This window comes from Rhea americana, unplaced genomic scaffold, assembly GCF_003343005.1.
Source record: "Rhea americana isolate MKP2758 unplaced genomic scaffold, rheAme1 scaffold_140, whole genome shotgun sequence".
Taxonomy (NCBI): Eukaryota; Metazoa; Chordata; class Aves; order Rheiformes; family Rheidae; genus Rhea; species Rhea americana.
The window spans coordinates 701,229-722,193 of NW_028185484.1; the positions used below are offsets into that span (position 1 = coordinate 701,229).

Below are 20,965 nucleotides of genomic sequence, written 5' to 3' on the forward strand. Positions count from 1 at the left end.
AATGTTATGTCCAGACAGTCAAAGTGAGATATGTCTAAGAAAAATAAAAAAATAGACATTGATGAACATGCATGTATGTCTAAGGTGGTCATTGTAGGCAGCACCTCTAATAAGCGGAGAAAAGCAGACACTTCCAGATGGTAGTTCAGCTCATGGTTGAGCCAATGTCTAAATCACAGCATATGTCCTAAAAGTGATTTTTTATTGACTGCAATGGTACCTTAAAGTGACTAAGCCAGATGGAGACATGTACCTTCTGGCAGCCAACGGTTCCAGGTAACAGAAAGCCCCTAATGAGCTAAAGTAGACAACAGCTGACTTGCTAACAGTAACATCTAATCTTTACTTAAAACAGCCCCTGCTGTGGACTGCAGGTTACAAATAACTCGGGTTTACAAAAAACTCCAGGAACTTCCTTCCTCCTGTTTGAAGGAAGAGTAGATCAATAAAGCCTTACATGTCCCRGTAAAACACCTAAAACAGGACAAAACTGCAAAACACACACAAGGCTGTGATAGTCTGGGCTTTGCAAAGGAAAATCACATCTCATTTATCCCTTGGAACTCTTTAAATGAGTCGACAGCTCAGTGGAGAGAAAAGGAAACTACAAAACAGTTGTGTTTATTCTTTTTCAGAGTCTAAGGGTCTGTGATGCTGTCCCCCCTGAGCCACCTACAGAAAGTAACTCTCATGGAGTGAGGCACAAGTGTAAAAGCAGGTCACACACACAAAAAAAAAGAAAGAAAAAAGGGAAAAAAAGAAAAAAAAAGAAAAAAGTAGGTCAGTTTTTGTCATAACCAAGGGTTAACAGCCAGCCTCAATGCTTTTTGCTGGATGTCATGTTTAATATATTTATTAGAACTCCAGCAATGGGAATCGGTGGTGGAAAAAAGAAAAAAAAAAAAAGCTGTCTAGTGAGAGGAGCAGAAGACTGAGAACGGGGAGAAGTGATAGGAGGCACCTGGGTAACAGTAATCAGCTCCCAAAATACTGTACAGGATGACCAAGGCTCCAAGATGAGAGAGGCATTCAGGCACTTCTTGATACCCATACGTGGCTCTCCTATATGCTTCCAAAGGGTGAAGTAAATCCATGTTCAGGACAGGCCTGTGGAAAGCCTGTGAGCTTCGCCTGAATCTTCAGGAAGATCCCCTCTAAAGAGTTTGACTAAAGGAAGGACAGTAAAGTTGTGGAGAAGAGTGAACCTTGGGCAGCTCAGCATAGACTTTGCAGGATGGATAATTGGATTGTAAAGCTGTGTGTGTAGGGCAGCAAGGGGACAACTATCTAGAAAACAGGGAAAAACCAGTAACATAGACCTGTTACTCCAAAGAGGTAAAGTCATCTGTTGAGGGTGATGCCCTGGGCAGAAACAGGCTGCACTTCAGCTTGCCAAGTCAGGCTTGCCAAGACTAAAAAGAGCTGTCACGAACATCGTAAAGACCTAAGCACTCTAAATAATGCGACAGTGAATGATGTTCAGCACTGATGAATGCAAGTGTAAGAGAGAGAAATTAAACTAGCCGGCAAAGACCATATGACTACATTCAGCACGCAAGTTCACCAGACGGATTTGAGTAGCTGAAAGAAAACCAGTGCTTAATGCATCAATGCCTTCCAAAACAGCAAACAAGATATTAGGAAGCACAATGAACAAGGTAATAAATAATATGAAGTTGCCAGTCTGGTACCATTGACCAACCCTGAACTCGCTTAGCAAGGAAGAAGTAATTTATCACTGTGGTAATGTAATACTGTCAGCAAGATGCCACMGACTTTGTTTAGATGGGAACAACGTGATAGAGTCAGGTGGGACTCAGACCACTAGATCCTGGAGGAACGGCACCTGCCACACCTTGCCTGAAGGTCACAAACACCAGAGAGTGTGCAATGCAAAGTCACCTGCTCCACCATCCTCCAAGATCAAGCTGCTACAATTTGGTGCCATCATGACGCCCACAGGGAAAAAAAATCACTTGTGAAAGCAAGCGTTGGTTTCTCAGAGCCGTTTCGAAGCTATTATGGCAGTCTTTTTGACGGCATATAACAACAGATGCTACAATTTAACAGGCATCAGATGAAAACTATTAGCAAGTGGTATTAATATAATAGTGTTTAACCTAAACCTCACGACACCCACACAAATTGCTGCAGAACAAATRCAGCCATTTTAAGGCGACTGGAGAAAAGAAAGGAGATCTCAGAGCTAGAACTGAAGTCATAAAATCACAGAATAGTTGGAGTTGGAAGGCACCTCTGGAGATCACCTGTTCCAACCTCTCTGCTCAAGCAGAGGTTCAGGTTGTCCAGGGTCTTGTCCAGATGCCTTCTGAATATGTCCAAGGATGGAGACTCCACAACCTCCCTGGGCAAGGTATTCCAATTTTAAACCACTCTCACAGTGAAAAGGTGCTTTCTTACGTTGACACAGAATTTACTATGTTTSAATTTGTGCCCATTGCCAATCATTGACACCACYGAGAAAGAGTCTTGCTCTGTCTTCTTTACACCCCTGAACAGTCAGGATTTCACTGTGGTGTAGTCACCGCTTGCTTCTGGTGAGTGATATATTGGTGCTGTGGGGACATCAGAATTCTAAATACACCTTACACTGCGCCRTCCCCAAATATGAGATGATAATGCTGTCATGACATTGGTGATATTAGTCTTGCTCATGCCCCATTGGAGAGTCTGGCCCAGACCTGCTCCATGTTGCACGGCTCCCAACCATCAATTTCGTCTGCTCCTCGGCTGCCCCTCTGCCCGCAGCAAGGACTGTGCTCCCACRAGGTCTCACCAGCCCCAGCAGTGCAGAGCATCACCAGAGGGATGCTCTACTCTCACTGTTTTTTCCCCCAGCAAAGGGCCAGACTACCCTCCTGGTGCTACAGACATGACATGAAAGGAGGGCAGGAGTTGTGGAAGGAAGTCTTGTGCTCCAAGGGACCGAGCTCCTCAGGTCAGACYCCAGCTTACTGCTAAAATCAGATCAGATGGAAAGTGGACTACAAAAGCCAAAAGGGAGTGCTGTTCTATGATATAGGGGGCTAATATGGTACATTGCAGGGTTTGGGACACAAAATGCTGAAAGATATCCCAACACAGCAGGATCTTTTTGAGTGTACTTGTAAAACACTGCTTGCCTTTACAAAATATCAGGGGAGAGGAAAGCTGTAGACCAAATAAATACTCTTCCARCTTCTCTTTGGAGGTGTTTGAAAGCCCTTCAAAATGAAACACCAATTCATTTGTACCTGGTAGAAATCAGCACTGAAGTTGTTTGGTCAATACCACCCTGCAGTAGCTGAGGGCCCATCCTGTAAGTAAACTACATTACTCACTAAATTCCTAAAAGCTGGTGTGTTTAGGGGAAGATTATCTATACTTACACCCCCCTGATTTATGATAGTACCACAGCCCCCCTTGGGTCTCTTTTCTACAAGGTAGCATCTCAGAAGAAGTGATGAGCCTTCAATTGTGGTCCAAATAAAAGGAAGAGACTTCTAAATCTTAGCTGATGAGTTGTAAAACTGCGTGACATTCAGACACATCTGGAGTAAAATTTAAGGATGCAGAGCTTTTAATCCTCAGATGGGGTGACAGATGCCTGGGAAAGAAATGTTCCTTGTGTGCTGTTTGCATTTAAAGTTCTTTATTCACTGGCACAGCAACTCCACCATGGCATCTATTTTTAATGTTTTATTTTTTGTGATTTGACTTTCTAACRGCAACACCTGAAGTCACCTTCCTTAACGCTTCACAGTGATCTAGATTAGAATGGACAACAGAGTAATCGGCTGAAGGAACATGACTTGCCCGTCAGACCACAGTAGAAGATGGCTCTCTCTTTAGTGATCACGACCACCACGGGAAGGTATTTCCCTTTATTTCCTCCAGATAAATCCAGGTGGAAGGACTTGATCCCAGAATTCCCAGCATGCGGACACTGAGACTCATATTCAGAAGCAGGAGCTGAAATTGGAGAGGCAGAGAAGTCAGAGGCACCCTTGGTGCTTGCGTGGCTCTTCTAGGAATGACATTTCTTCCCTTTTCTTGATGGTCAACGGTTGCGTTGGTGCTGAGTTTCTTGGACTGAACTTTTCTCTGTAGAAATGTCTTTCAGGAGAAGTGAACTTAGTTTGGTTTGCTTCTGTTTTAATACAGTTTTCTTGTTACAGAAAGRTGCAGGGGTACTGGATGTTGATGTTTTTCACTTGAGAAGCTCAGCTCCTGAGCAACAAAAATATTAATCTGCTAGYCCCTTACACATTGTGAAGTTGGTCTTCACTTTTTTTTTGTTTTTCATTTGCATTTAACAAGGAACAAGAAGGAAGGAGAGTAATGCTTCGAGTGATTACTGAGGATCTCCATACAATTTACTTTTAGGAATATTTAAAGGATAAAGCAAAATACAGAGATTAATGCTAATGGAGTGATTTTTGGGTCCCTGCTGCTGGCAGTATGTGTTAAGCAAATCAGGCCAACGGCCTGAAATCTGCATGGCAATATGTTTCTAGCGCTTGTTCAAAGGAGACTAAACACGACAGTTTGCTGATTCATTGCAGACTAAAGGCACCTGCTACTTTTTCTTCTTAGTGGCCCCCACCACTGCTACAAAATCATTCCCCACTGCTTCCATCCCACACCAAGAGGAACAAAAATAAAGAGGCACCTCTAGTTTCATCTGAGTTTTGGTGAGAAAGATCCAAATCATTGTAAGCCACAGGGGCTGTGACTCTCCAGRAGCAGATCCTCTGGATGATTTGGAYAACRTGGAGAGCACAGGCTACTTCACACAAGCCTCTTCTGCTGCAATGATGATCAGGCACAGCCAATTTTGGAGTACAGCCTGCTAGCTGAGACCAAATTAACTTCATGACTGGCAAATAGGAGCTTTCCAAAGGYGCTTTAGGTCACTAAAAACCTCATCAGCAAGGAGGATAGAGAAGTTTAAATGATCCCCAAGTTCATAAAACCTCTGAATTTATGGCCAATCCCTGAAACCGACCTGCTAGGTAAAGGGATAGTAATTGCTTTCCTCAAAAACTTCTCTGTCACATTATGTTCTTAAATGAGAAAATAGTAATCTCGCCTCGTAYGGCTGTCAAAGAGAGTACAAGGGTTCTCAGTGCTGTCCTAGATTTAAACTCTTTCCTCRTCATCATGGACAGCTCTCTGAGCTCCTATCATGTCCCGAGGAGAAAAGTGGTCACCGAGAAGCTTGACAAGCGCAAAGTGCTGCTGTACACGCCAGGGCTTTGAACACAGACCCCTTTTGTGAGTATGGCAGCCGCGAACCACAGTTCATAAAATCGGCATATGCTAATCGCAGTCTCCAGTGCTCACCTCTGAGCGCCGTCTCTGCTTCCCCCACTGTGGGCATCTGTCTGTCACTCCCAAGGCACTCCAGAGATTAGTCATCTTTCAAGATCTTAACAGCACTTCATCCAACAAAGCAGATCCTCCTGTAATTTTTTCCCCTCAGGTGTGTTTTATGCGTACAAGTATCTCAGCAGCTCTTTCTCTCCCTGTCCTCCATCCTGTAGCCTCATCTTCATATCCCAAGATTTTTCAGAGGACAAGAAGTTATCTGTCTCTTTGACAGTACGATCTGCTACGCACCCTCTGAGAGACAGGCTGCTCTTCAGCTTCTCTCGATGAAGTCATGATATCATGGGCTAAACTTCAGAGCACAGCAAGCTCCCCCTGTAGGGGAGATCTGCCTTCCCTTACAAATGATGATTAGCATTTTCCTTGAGCTTCATCCAAGCTGGATAGATGACAATGTGTTTTGTGAGCAAGAGTAAGTTCCATCTGCCTAGCAATTCAAATAAGGGGAGGAAAAATTAAAAACCAAATATGTGAGATGTAGTATTTGGATCTCACATCACAGCATGCTCAAAAGGGAATTTGATGGAGAATGACAGAATGGGTAGCATTTTAATCCTGGCACTAATACTGGCTCTTTCCCTGGTGTTATGCAAGATATTTACATTTCTATGGAGCTCCACTGGCAGCAAAACAATCCACAGTGTCTCAGCTTCCCCAGTTGTGAAAGGCAGATACAAGCATGGAAACAAATCCACGGTGGCTCTGGTCCCTTGTGTGCTGCATGGACAGGAACTGACAGGGGGAGACAGGACTTGGGGCCTTTTGTGCCAGAAATCACAGACACCAACGACAGAGTTAAGGGAGGAAAACACACATTGCTTTGTACCTGCCTGCTGCAGGTACATGGAAAGAAAGAAGTCTTAGGCATTCACAAGATTTCCTAGAGTGATCCAGAAAGTAAAAGTCTATTTAGCCCCTGAGAGCTCAACAGAAGATGTTCAGAGCAACGGTATAAAAGCCAGGCTGGATATGGAGGGCTCYTTGACCCCAAAGCCCCCCGTCTCCCTTCTTTCAGCACTGATCCTTCACCCTTGTCAGCAGATAATTCAGATCTGTTCAGAATAATTTGATGATATCTGCAAGAGGCCAAGTTTTCCAAAAAGAAAAAAAAAAAGGATTTTGACACCTATATAAGTAAATGGGTTTTTTTGTTTTTTTTTGGTTTTTTTTTTAAGATCAAATTCTCTTTCCTTTCCTAAATAAAGCAACTGATTTTTCAYTGAACACTTGAGGCCAGTCCCTATACATCCCACCGATACTGCTGGAGAAGACTACACAGGTTTGAGTTTTTCTGCAAGTATGACCCTGGGCGTAAGTACTTATTTATCAGGCACCAATACAGTCCTCTTCTTGACTCGTAATGAATCGCTTGCTTTCAAAATATATATGTGATACAGAGGTGAGGACATTGCATCAACCCAGATACTTGTATGATTACTGAATTTCCAGGAAGAAGAGGGACAAATAAAAGCCATTTTGTATTTGGGTTTGAAGTTTAACATTTAGGGCTGAACTATGTGCTTTTATAAATTTTATGCAACTAGCAACTCTCAGTAACACTGAGCACTAAAATRCTTCTTGCAATGATCATTATTCATTGTTCTCAGTGAATTTTTATGCTATGCATTCCCTACTTCTTTTCACTACTGGAATAATGAATTGTTAAATAYGGTAAGAAAACTCTCATTCTAACAAACCCCGTTAAGATTGTTCCTGGTCGTGCTCAGAAAGGATATATCTATATAGGCTAATCCAGTAAGATCAGTAATCATAGTAACATATTAGCACTCTGTTGAATCTCAGTTAACACTTCTCTGCCCACTGTAAGGGTCCGGTCATGCTGATAACGGCCATAGGACTTCTGGTGAGCTTGGTGTATGGGAGAAGGACACTGTGGTAGTTGAGAGCACAAAGAGAGCAAGTTTGTGCGAGCCTGTGAAGGACTCAAATAAGATGCTTTGCAGGAGATACACAGTTCATTACAACGAACAGCTGGCAAACTGGCAAAAATGAGAAGAACAACCCTAAAAACTTTAGGAAAGAAGGACATTTCTTCCCTGTGAGAGTGACGGAGCAGTGGAACAGGTTGCCCAGAGAGGTTGTGGAGTCTCCTTCTCTGGAGATCTTCAAGGCCCGACTGGCTGCAACCCTGTCTAAGTTCCTCTAGGTGACCCTGCTTGAGCAAGGAGGTTGGACTAGATGATCTCCAGAGGTCCCTTCCAACCTTAACGATTCTATGATTCTATGACAATGTGGCAGAGTGCTTCAATACCCTTCCAAACTACACAGAGATTCTCAATCTCCAAAAAATATCTCAGAAAAGCCTAGCTTCTGGTTCTGCATTCAGGACATTCCTGGGTCTAATCTAGTACAGAGCATCCCCATTTTTCCCCTTTGACTACAGACTCTAAGCAACCAGCTTAAGTAGAAACGCTTACCCTCCAGGTGACTACACATGAATCCCACCATGGAGCATCTACCATTTCAACAACCTTTCAGATATTTCTGCAACAATCTATAGATCTAACAGCTCTGTTCACCAGACCAGAGAAGGGCAAGTCCAAYGGCTGCTCATAACATTAGACTTATTGTCCACACTCGTAGCAAATGTCAGCTCAGGCTCATGCCAGCCTGATGGAGCACGTGGACAGACGGTCCATGGGATGCCCACAGGCCAACGACATTGATGTGACATAGCCCTACTAAGCAAACAGCCGCCTCAGACACTGCTTTTTCAGGGAGGTGCAGACATGGGCATGGAGGCTTTCCCATGCACCAACCTTTACTGACTTCCACTCATCTGCCTGTGGAAAAGAAAAGGATGCTGACATCCAGATATCTTAACTGTTCTCCCAAATAAGCAGTAAGGATGATGTGAAGAGGTAACCAAGGCAYGAATCCCTGCCTGCAATGACAAGGAGTGGAAGGGGAGAGAACATGAAAATTACTTAGAACATCATGTAGGCAGGGAAATAGAGATGTCTTGGCTAYAGCCTGTGGCAAGATTAAGGCATAAGCTCTTGGTAGCCCTCAGTGCTACCAAGTGCAATTAGGAGAAGAAGATAAAAATGGATCATAAGATCACATAGGATCATAAGATAATTCAGGCTGAAAGGGGGTGCAGGAGGTCTCTATCCAACCTCCCACTCTCAGCAGAGCCAACTGTGAGGTCGGATCAGCTTGCCCAGGGCTTTATCCACTTGGGTCTTGAAATCCAATGTAACAACTTTCCTCTTACAGGACAATTCATGTCCATCTCAAACATAAAAATATATATACATATATATATACCCTTGTACTTCTTCATAACACCTAGGCGAGTCCTAACACTCTTTCAGCCTCAAGTCTGCTGTCTGGTAGCCTCAAGACAAAGGGGACAGAAGACTCCTACATGGGGAAGGAAATGACCATCAGAGGGGCACACCAGGAAAATGGACGGTGAATGGAGTGTAGAAACCTTGGCATAGTGGGATGGCACAGTGACAAGAGGGGAACGGAGACAGCCTTCAATGGAGAAGTGAGTGAAGGAAATACAGTGTCTCCGGAGACACTGGAAGGACTGAGGGAGAGGGTGGAGTCCCAAACACATGGGTGGGCATGGAGGAGTTATAGAGAGCCCAGGAGTTAGAAAAGGACAAGAGAGATGCTTTTGAGGAGAATGGGGGMACAGAGATGCAACAGGTTGATTCGATAGAAACTACAAAGATAGCAAACCCCTAGTTGAGAAGACCGAGCAAGCCCCTTCCTGAGAAGACTGCTTGCGAGGGTTTTCCACTGACTAACAGAGGTGTTTCCTCCTTCCTGCTTTTGAAACTGGCACAAAAATACAGCTCTGTACATAAAAGGATAATTAAAAGTATTAAAGAATACCGGAAGAAAATAAGTCTGCAAAGTGCAGAGGACATAAAATAACAGTGTCTTGGGAATCAGTCTCCAAAATTTGACATCCACTATTAATACTGTTACAATTTTCAGTGATGTTTACTTTAATTTCTTTAAGACTATTACTGTCAAGACTAATTTATAAAGAACCAGGCACCTTCTGGCAAAGAGGAGGGAATATGAACTGGGCCTTCCTGTGAAATGTGGATTTTAATTGCCTTTTCAGTGATCCCTTCCTCTACAATCTCTATAAGGTCTTGTCTTTACACTGACACTTGTCTCACCCTTGTCTCTCCCAAGTTACACAAGAAGGATTGACTCCCTCTCAAATTAGCCAGGACTGGATGGCTTGCTCCAGGGCTTTGCCACATCAGCTTTTTCTGCTCAAGACATAAGGTTAGAAAAAAAAAAGATCAAAATTGCCCCAGTCCAGAGTATGGGAGCAATAGGTTAGCATATGTGTATCTCAGTAAATGGAAATTGTGGTGATAAGAATACTTTACACTTCCAAAATGCTTCTTTTCCATTGAGTTCAATGGCTTCATGGACATTAGTAAAGCCTCACAGATGCCATCAGGAAAAAAAAAAAAAAAAAAAAAAAAAAAACACTTTCTTACTTTACACCCAGCTGATCTAAAGCAGCTGGCTACTGCAGAGGGATATTTCACTACAGAAAGAATTCCAAAAGAAAGCATGGTGCTCCAGCCAGGAGGGCACAAAGTCAGATCTGCAGTAACAGCTCTTGAGAGYGATGCTCGGGGATTGTGGCTGGTTGATGAGCTATCGATCTGCATAGTTATCAGTCAGTACCGGGGAGTGAGCTGCTCTAACGTAAGTARTGGGTGAGAGTAGTAATTCCCTTTCAAGGCAGCAAACTGCGTCCACAAAAATAATTGTATTGACGAGGCATATGATGTTTGTGCTGTCTGCACTAACAGAAATAGGAGCAAGGTATTACCGTTAGTGAGACAGTCATCATCTGGCAACGGAAAAACAGGCAAAAGTGCAGTAAATTGAGGAGGAAGGCAACGCATCTTTTTAACAAAGGATATATTAACACTCTATCGAGAAGAATTGTAGAAGCTACACAGTATTTCACTAGAAGCACTCCAGATGTCTCTCCAGCTCTCTACCTTATCAATGCACATTGACAAGTAGGATATGAGCCTTTAACTCAGCTTGAGTTCTGTGCACATGTAGGCAGATATGCGCCTGCCTGAAGTTCGGGTTATTAGCAAATAATTTGTGTGTTAGCACTATTCTCTCCTTCTGCAGAAGAAATATTTCACTTTTAGTATGTGCTAATGTCCTGCACTATTCAGCAAAGCCTTGAAACATATTTAAGTGTTTTGCTGAATCAAGGTTTTCATTACTAGCTCCTTCATCCAAACTCACTGAAAGGACGAGWGTATGAAGGGTGTAGGGGGAGACTCTCTTTGACAGTAAGTCTCTGGATTAGGCACTAGGAACCTAAGCTGGAAAAGAAAAATTCTCCTGCATAGTAGAAACCTCTACAGCTTAGTTAAAAGTACTTTACTGAACATGGCATTCTCCTGCAAAGTGAGATCCCAGGTCACATCCTTAACTAAATACTAATTTMAAAAATATGCAAGTTCTAATCATCTCCCAGGGGGAATCACAGAATCAGTAAGGTTGGAAGGGACCTCTGGAGATTATCTAGTCCAACCTCCCAGCTCACCTTCCCAGCAACCATCCCAGGATCACCTAGAGCATGGTAGACAGGGTGGAATCCGGGTGGGCGTGGAAAAAGGATGAAATACRCTTTTAGCCAGTTACTATCATCGTTACTCTGCCACTAAGAAAAAGTTTGGACTTTTGCAAGTAGTCCTAGCAAAAATGATGTGTGGGCAGAAAGGACATGATTAAAGAATTCTTCACAGTGTATTGCCCAATGCTGTTTTATTGCTTCTGTGYCTGGATTCATTGAATTTATGGGACAGATGGATATATATCAATATACTTGTAACAGCAACATTTAGTAAAAAGTGGAAACTCAAAGAGAAGGAAATAGAGCAAGAACTCCGTGTGTATGATGTGTGCGATTTCTGTATGTTTGCTTTCTCAGTGTGCAACTCCAAGCAGTCCATCCTCCAGGTTGTGGCTGAGTTGTCTATACTCTGTGGGCTGCACCAGGGAAAGGACCACGACTCCTAAGTTTTTGGTACGAAATGGTTGCACAGCACACCACACAAGGCTAGCAGCCTTCAGAACAGACTGACTATGCTCATGTTGCATAGCACTTGGGCTGGATCCTGTGTGGTGTCCTCGAGCCAAGAAGTACAATCTTATTTTGTGTGTGTTTTCGCTGCACAGTCTGCCAGATACCATGAGAGAGTAGTTTCAGAGCTTATTGGAGTAATCTTTATCCAGCATGATGTGGAATTTTCTCTAGCATGATGATGCCATGGGCTCCAGGACACGGCAAAAAAGTATATGGCAGGGAGAACATAACAYGCATTGGGGAACTGTTTTCATGGAAAAAAAATAAAACTTAAAGGAATAAGGGATCATACTGGCCAGCTGGAGAAGATCGAGAAGCAAACTATCCTCAGTGGTTTGCTCTGGAAAGACATAAGGTTGTGTCTACACTGACAAAAGTAGTACAGACCAGGAGGATCAGACGCATAGAGTAATTCAGGTGGTGCTAAGGACCATCCAAAGTATCTTCAAGGAGTAGCTCACGCTATCTCTAGCTTGCTCCTAAGAACTGAGCGTCTGTTACTGGAGAGTCCATGAGGTGTACCTTTGGAGTATATCTGTTGAAGTATTTCTAAAGGGAATTTAGTTCATGAGCTTTGAGAGCACTCGGTGATGTGAATTAAAACACAGCATGGGCAAATCAACATGCTAGAAAAACAATCCCCACAAGCGACTGCTGGGATGGGCTGCTTTTTATCTCAACACTGGTTAAGGCTTCTCTACACTTCCAAAAAGGCTCAGCTGTCATTTTCATACATCCTTTAATTTGCCCTCAGGCTTGCATATTTTCCTGAAGAATTTACCCTTAATTTACCTTATTCTTCCTCTTCTCTAAACGTTAGTGAAGACTAAAGAAAATCATTGYGATCAAATCATCAAATCAATAGGGCTACAGCTACACAAGGACATGGGACATGCTGCAGCCCATTCTCCAGACTTGAAGCAAATAGGCATGCACGAATCTGCATTCACACTACTTAGTCCTCTCACCCTCTGAACAGGGCAGGTGCATCAAGCCTGCTTATAGAAAACATGCTAACTAACCCTCGAATGGCATCAATATTTGGGCAAGTGCAGGGTGGTCTGGGTCCAAAGTGTGTTAGGAAATGTTATAATAACTTAAAAATGTAACGACTGAATTCTGGTGTCTAGAAGTGTTCCTTGGCACTGCTTAATTTACTAGTATCAAAATAAACTAGGACTCTTTCCATCAGTACTTGTAGCCTCTGAATTGGACCCACGGAAGTGTTTTGGACTTCTTCTGTATAAGTTTAGTGCAACAACAAAGATCCTGCATACAGGTTAATACGCTGCTGTAACAGAACAGAACTAATAAATAGGGAAGAATTGAGAAAAGAGCACTGAAGTGACCTAAAAGCAAGGGAGACTGACTTGGGAAGAGGAGGATAGCTGTTAGCACTTGAAAAATTTAAATGCCAACGGGGAAGAAGAATTATTTGCAAGGCCCAATAGAGTTTTACTAGGTGTAAAGAGCTGAGAATGAGAAAAGGGATCTTTAGTAAGAACAGAGAGAAGCATTTCATCAACACTGAAGTCTGCTGGACCGTGAAATAGTCTCCCAAAACAAATGGTGGCAGTCCTACAGCTCGGGTCATTTTAAATTAGACTGGCCAAAATACTCAAGTGGATTCTTTAGGGAACAACTCAATCTGGAGCCCCAAGGATGACCAAGTCGACCTAATGGACAGCTCGGGCTCTCGTGATAATTAGGCTCCAAAACACTGCAGTGAATGAGTGCATTTCAACACTGTTTGACACTCATGCAGAATCATATTTTTCACTTAGGGTGCTTGTCTTGATATTGTGTTATTTATATATTATTCTAAGTCAAAAAGTCTCTGTGAAGAGGTAGGCAGAGCTCTCGTAAGTCAAACCCCCGGACTACCAAAGATGATGAAAGATGTAAAATAGTTTGGATTAAACCTTCTAAACTGCTAACATCACTGGAGATTTTACGGAAAATACCTTTCAGCAAGAAATGATACGCAATAATGAATGAACAAGGAACAAATCTGAACTAACAAATACACTCTGACAGACTCTGTGGGGCTGTTTTGTTTTATTTTTATTGTATTTCATTTTCTGTCTGGTTATAATGCTTGACTGACAGGAGTGGAGGCTGGCATCTATCACTTCTCTTCAAAACAGATACAGAATGAACATCAACATTTCTCAGTGCTAATCCAGAGGGAACAACCTCTCCTAAAAATAAAAGCATCTCTCTCACACCTGTTGCCACAGCCTATGTAATTCTTGTTCTCTTTTGCCAAGAGAACGATCGGCTGAAATGAAGTTTTACAGTTTTACTTTGCTTTTCCTCTCTTCGAGATATGCTCAACGGACAGTTACAAAGCGGAGGGAAGCAACTTCAGTTTTATTTTGCTTTTCTTCTCTTCGAGAGGCCTATAGTCGCTTGCCACAAGTCAGCATCAGCTCTCATACTCYGAGGATCATGCATTGCTTTCCACTTTCTGATATCAGCAAAGTTTACRTCTCAGTTTTGAATTAAATTAAAAATAAATAAATAAAAGAAAAAGAAAAAGAAAGACTAGAAACCTGTAGAAACACATTGAGGGAACAGGAGGAATCCTTCCTGTGATTTATTGTGTCTTAACTTCCCTAACAAAATGAGGAAAAAGCACATTATATGACTTATACTCCCAATTCCCTCTGAGATGCAGGATGATACCTTTTTTCTCAGTAAGATCAGTATCATCACTGCCAAGGACACAAAGGAAGTTAATGGCAGAATTAACACTTCAACTAATTTATCCAGAGGCCTTCCTAACACTCTTTCCTCTGGGCCACTCTCCATGTTTGCATAGGCCTCTGAAACTGATGGTCTCCAGTTTGCAACAGCCGTCCAGACAAAAACTGATTTATCATCAAACTGTGCTTCAGCAAGACTTACCTTATGTTCATTTGGTCTGACTGAGTGACTCCCTAATTGCTAGGTATTTTGGTAATCGTAATTTTATGTACAAAGTGACTGACATCTGCTGGTTTTCAGGGCTGAGAGGCAATGTGGTTGATCTTGGAAATGTCAGATTTTGTAGCCAAGAAAGTAGGTAGCTGTCTACCTTCATGGACTGAGCTCTTATTGCTGCTGCTCTTCCTATGGAGGATGGAGAGAAAAAAAGAAAGGTGTAGGAAGGTTAGGATATATAAAGTGGTACCTGCTAGGGAACAACCCTTCCCAGTAGCAGAGCAGAAATCCCTGCTCTCCAAATCTGTCCTTTCGCTGGCGTATTTCTGTCCCATCTATTCTCTGCTCTTCATGGTAGGACCATGTCCGTTACCACGTTAGCAGCCCAGGAAGCAGAGGAGGGGAGGAGAGACTGCTTCCAGAAAGGAAAAAAGGGGATATCGGTGAGGTGGGACAGCCAGGCAGTGACTGCAAGGGAATGGATGTGAATGGATTGTGGCTTCTGGCTGGGTTCATCCTCCTTTCTCATCACTCCTGGAGGAGCTATGTCTATGTGAGGAGGATCACCAGAGGCCTTCTGAATCAGTATAATATTAAGCAACCTTTTTCTACAGGTCTCTCCAGTCATCAGGGGAAGTTTTCAAGTTCCTCATTCAATGGTTTTCTATTTCCTCTCAAAGTTTATGCTCCTTCTGTTTCTCACTCGATYGCAGGTGCCAATGAAAGGCACAGGGTGCTAAATTACATACTTGCTATGACAGAATTTGTGCCAGCACTGAGCACTGACAATATACATTACAGTTCAGCTCCTGTATTTCCGATGGCACATTTTACTGTGCTATAAATAAAGTTGTTATGGCATCTATTATTCACTGCCAATACAGTTCGAGTTAAAATAGGTTTTATATAACAGTTCAAAGCAATATTTTAAAAAATAACACTTGTGTCAAGGCTGCTGTGTCCTACCAGATTTTGACATTTCCAAGCAATAAAGATCTTTATCCAAAATGTAAGGTTTTGGCAAGACAWCTCCCTCACAGGTTTCTCTATTTTTAATCTGAAAGCAATAGCAAAAGAAGCACATTTAAATGAAATGAACAGCCAGCTGAACTTTTGACATGGCTGTTATCTTTCTAGGTGGAAACTGTGAACGCTGAAATGTGCCGCAAGGGATGTTCATGACAGAGAACAATGTCCCATTAATCTGAACCTCTGAAGAGATTCTGGAAATGTGGAAAACACACAAGTGGAAAAGTGTCATTGGAACATTAAGAAGATGTCGATTATGGGCACAATTTTTACACTTGTTTTTCAGGACACATGCTGAGGGGAAAATTTATTTTTTCATTTCTTTGACAATGGAAAAGGTATACCTGTTCTTGAAAATTCAGTGTTATCTTAAAAAAAGGCCCAGTGCTGGAACCAGCACCACAAGCTTCTCCACTGTGGTGTCTCAGCAGATATGACATCCTAGCACTGTTCTGTGACTGCTTAATTCTATACATGTTGCTTATGGTCTACATGTTCCATGCTAGATACTCAGAAAAGTCAAAATTATCCAACAATACCAATCTACTTGCATAAGATACATTTTGCATAGCTCTATCCTTCATTCTGTTCCCCAAAGAGCAAAGGAGAACAAATGCTATATATCAGTCTGGCAATAAATTCAGTTTATTAGCTGACAGTTTGACAGTTAGGAATAATGTTTTATTTTAACCTCCTTGATCACTTACTGAGTTTGAAAATATATTGGAAAAAGGTGGAAAGGGTGACTTTGAGCTCAATGAATCTCTTCTCTGTTTACACACAACTTTTATTGAAACCAGAGAAGTTTGCATGTGCAAGATCAGTCCTTTCACAAGAAAAATTCTCATGTGGGTCAACAAACAGAAAAACAAAAGCCACAGAAAATGACTTAAAAGAACCATCTGCTTATCCAAAAACACCTGGAGAAGAGTATGAAGCAATCCAAAAACCCATTTCATTTTTGCTATATTTCTTTCAAAAGAGATATTAAATAAAATATTACTGGCCCTAAATGTTTGTTTCATTTAGTGTAATGACAAGAAACTAAACTAATTCATCAGTTACTGAATTTTCCTCCTGGAGAAATATTTAAGCTGCACTTGAAAGAATGCATGTGGAATGAGGTCCTCCTTACAGGATGAACACAGCTATCAGATAGCAATGCAATGTGGATGCAGTTGTGATGGAGATAGAGAAAAATGTCAGGTAAAAACAAACTACACACACATACGCACGCGTTCTTTGGAAGCACAGGTCTGAACCTCACTAAATGAGTAAGCTATCCAGGGASAAATTCGTATCAGGCAGAAAGATAAAGAGAACCTACCAAATCAATATGTGTGCAACCTGAGAAATACACACATCTCTTTGGAAGTCGAGTAGGACTGGGATGGTACTTACTTAATCCTGCTGGCTGTCTCCTTAGCTTCCAACACAAACAGCTTTCGTCTAGCCTCCTCAGCCATGGGAAGGTAACACCCAGACTGCATAGAGATGTGCAACACGCAGCAGAGAGGGCACAACTCGCCCTGAATTGCAGGTAGAGCCACATGGTCCAGTGAAACACCACGTACAGGTACCAGCTTGTAGCACAGAAATGGGATTTAACCAGCAAAATAACTATCCCTCTGGGGAGACATGACTACAGCTCTTGACTTCCCAAAGATGGTGCAAGCGAGGCTGGCTTGGGATCTCTGCCACTCTCCACTGCCCAACAGTGCTCAACAAACCCTGCCTAACAAACCAGGTGTTTTTCTGCGCAGAGCAAGGGACAGTATAAAGGTGGAAAGGAAAAGACTAATTCAGACAAATGGATCACCACAATATCCTTTATCTCCTCAACACCTTTACAGAAATACTGTTACACCCTTCTTGAACGTCAAAGTGCAGGGGCATCCCAAAACACGCATTTTCTGGAACCAAAGTTCCCTAGAACTTGTCCTGATGGGTGCTCAGAAATAAAAGAAGCCAGTGAAGAGATGCTCCACGTATTAAAGGACAGCTCACACTCAAGGATACTCGRGGGAGGCTATTCTTTAACATTTCACCTCTAATAAGGCACACAAGTGCACGAACATCAACCGTCTCTACAGAAAACAGTAGGACAGATTTTGCATACACTAACTCAGACCCACTCCTACAAACCTACCCAAATTTCCTATTTACAGCATTGAATCATACGCAGTTATCCTTGTTCACAGAGGCCAAAGCCTTAAAGTATTAGTTTACGGCTGAAACATTTGTCCCCTTTTTGCACAGTTAACTGAATGACTATTCCTGCTGTATCACACCAAAATCCATTCTGATAAAATTAGCTTAATCTAATTACAGGACAAAGCACAGTCCTTAATTAAATGTTCTGATTTATTCTGAAGTCTTCTCTTTTGGTTCATCTTGAGTTTAGGCATGTAAAAGCATACAAATTAGAAAGATTTTAAATTTTCCTTTTTTGTTCATTTACTGCTTATATTGAGTAACTGAGTTTTCCAAAAGTATTAAAGGAAAAGTATATAAAGAAAAATGGGGGTTGTTTAACTCATCAAGACTTCTTTTTGTTCCTTTTTTCCATATGTTATTTATAGCTACACTTAGGAAAAAAGTGAGCAGACAGAATATGATCCTTCTTTTAGCTATATTAAGAACATCCGAATACTTTGATAAAACTAAAATAGTGAATTATTTGAAAAACTTTAAAAGTCATCTTCTTTCATCTACCTGTTGTTCTCTCTAACACTGATGCTGAATATTTTCTGTCTGAAAAAAATTCCAGTTTCAAGTTTGCACGCACAAAGAAAGTTGTTTTGCTTCAAAATCAAGCTCACTCAAATGACTTTACTATAGACTGTGTTATGGAAGACACGTTCAAAAAAAAACATTAGCCCATGAACATTAATTAATTCTTGCAATTTTCATTAGAGGTTATAATGATTTCTAATTCTTCATTCTGTCACTAATTTCCATTTTTTAAAAAACACCTGACAATCACTCCCACATTTAGCGATGATGTACTGTCAGGTATGTAAATCAGTGTTTTCTCTCCCCATGTTGAGCAATCCAGAACATGAGGAATCTCCACTTCSAGCTTGCAAGCCCATGGCTATAGGAGGCTACTGACCTCAATCTGCTGAATGGCCTCTTCCCGCTGACGGATGGCCTCCAGATCCTCTTCTGTGATTTCCGAGAGCAAGGCTTGATCCTGGCTCTGGTTTTGCCACGTGCCATCTCCTCCGCTAAAGATCTTCTCATCATCAGGTAGGTCAGAGAATGGGGTCCTAGGACTATGCTGATGACATGGAAAGTGAAAAGAAAACAGAGAAAGCATAAAAGTTCTTCACTTTATATAGCCTTCACACAGGAAAGGAAAATAATAATATAATAGATTGCATAGAACAGGYACAAAGGTGAAGAGGATAGAGTAAATTAATACAGGAAAGCATAACAGGATTTCTTTCCCAGGTCGCAATAGAACTAGTTACATGAGAGAAACATATCAGGTCTTAAAGCAAGGACCTGAAGCCAGATCCTCCAAGTTACATTTCAGCCTCAGCAAAGATCTTCTGTTTCAGAAAATTCTGATAGAACMAAAAGTTTATGTACAAAATTACATATTCAACTTGTTGATTTTACTGGAAACTCTTCTGAAATTAGATACTTTCTCAAAACAATACATAAAGCTTATGTGTTTGCCTTGATAACCATGATCCAGCTTAGAACACATGACATAACAACAGTTATCTTATTTATGAGATAAACAATCAATGCAGCTTAAAAAAAAAGGAGAGGCATTAGAGTAAATGACTGTGCAGTCATCAGTTTGAGCACAAATATTTYGTTTCACAATTTCATGTTCTGTTTCCTCTGTAGAGTTGACTTGCTCTCTCTGACACCTCATATACTGTTTTCTAGGTAACTAATGTTCATGTTGCCTTTGGAAACTGTGCTTATGTCCAGATCCAAGTTCACTGAGCTAAGTGGGATGAGCCAACTGCATCTACACTAAAGGCAGGGGCAGAGGTTTAGCAAGGTCTTCTCCTCCTCCTGCCCATTAGTTTCTGTGCCTACAGAGATTGTAGATTCAGTCTAGATTGGACTCAGAGAGTGAACCAACATGAGGTTGGTATGGACAGTCAGGAGGCTGAACTCAAACTAATAGACATAGACACAGCTGAAGACTCCAGTACTGCAGGTACACGAGTATTTCACTTACACATGCACATGGGTCTTTAAAGTGGCCTTATCGAGCTTTGATACCCAATCAAAAGTTATAACACAAAAAGTGATCCAACTGCTTCCAAACTTGTTCTGAAGTCGAAAAAAGAAATGGTAGTCACTACAGCACACACACTCCTGACCTGAATGGCCCCAGACTCCCTGAAATTACAGAAAATAAGTACAAGAATTCAGCATGATGATCAGTTCTCCAGATCTAGATGCATCTGAAGTGCAAACGCTAAGGCTCTTCAAGCAGTTGTGCTTAAGAAACAAAGGTCTTTCTTTACTCTCTTGCTATGGCTGTGTTCTCAGTGTTGTCCACTGCCYTGAATTCCTACAGAATGACCAGGAACCGAGGCCATGCAGGAGTTCACTGGAAGAGCATAGATAGAGCCGTGCAGGACTGGAATGGAAATTGCAATGGATACGATGTCAAATCACCTAAGAAAGAATGAGAAGCTGAACCATGTGTGCATGATGGAGGGAGGGGAAGAAGAAGAAAACCAATTTCTTGTCTGTCTTTGTTTTACTTATTGCTGGTTTGCTTAGAGATCTGACCTGGAGGAACTGTGAAGGAGGCATAGAGAAAACACGTAATACTGAACTCTTACAATGACATTTAGACACTCTAGTTGGCTGGATATTGAAGCACATTGGGCATCTGGAAACTCTTACTTAATTCTTTAAAAAAGTCTGGAAAATTTCTGCATTTAGATACCAAAAGACTTCTCTAGATGCCTAAATATAGACTCAGGAGCCTAACCAAAGTCATTCATTATTATTATCAYCGTCATCTAACTGCAGGCAAAGAAAATAATACAACATGAAGGAAGTCGGGTCATGGAAGATGTGGAGGTTTGCAGAAGAATCATCAGTAAACATCCTAGTATTTTTTTTTAATATGAAAACAAGAAGCAATATTTTTAAACTAATATATTGTTTCCCCTCCTCTTTCCCTGAGATCTATTATCTACAAAGAAAGAATATTACAGGAAGAAAATCATCATTTAAAATTAAGTTAAAAATTCATTTACATTTAAAAATACATATTTTAATAGGATTAAAATACGCTGGGGGTGTTTTAGTCACCAATTAATATATGCCTTGGTCCTTAAGTTATCTGGTTAAGTGTTTCACTGCCAAAAGCACATATTAAAAGATTCAAGGGGAAAAACAAAAACAAACAAACAAACAAACAAACAAACAAACAAAATCTGTTCTCATTTACAGGGACAGAAGTATTCTCTCATCTACACCAGTGGGCAAACTGGGACATGTACTGGC

At 41.5% G+C, this 20,965-nt stretch overlaps 1 protein-coding gene across 3 annotated transcripts in view; it reads right to left on the reverse strand.

The window, feature by feature from the left end:
• TSNARE1 (t-SNARE domain containing 1) overlaps positions 1 to 20,965 on the reverse strand; it is a 459,605-nt gene that overhangs the window by 198,903 nt on the left and 239,737 nt on the right. For all 3 annotated transcript variants that reach the window (XM_085298727.1, XM_085298725.1, XM_085298726.1), the window contains exon 9: positions 18,585 to 18,752. In XM_085298727.1, the coding sequence (XP_085154853.1) occupies positions 18,585 to 18,752 (168 nt within the window). The remainder of the gene's footprint in view (positions 1 to 18,584; positions 18,753 to 20,965) is intronic.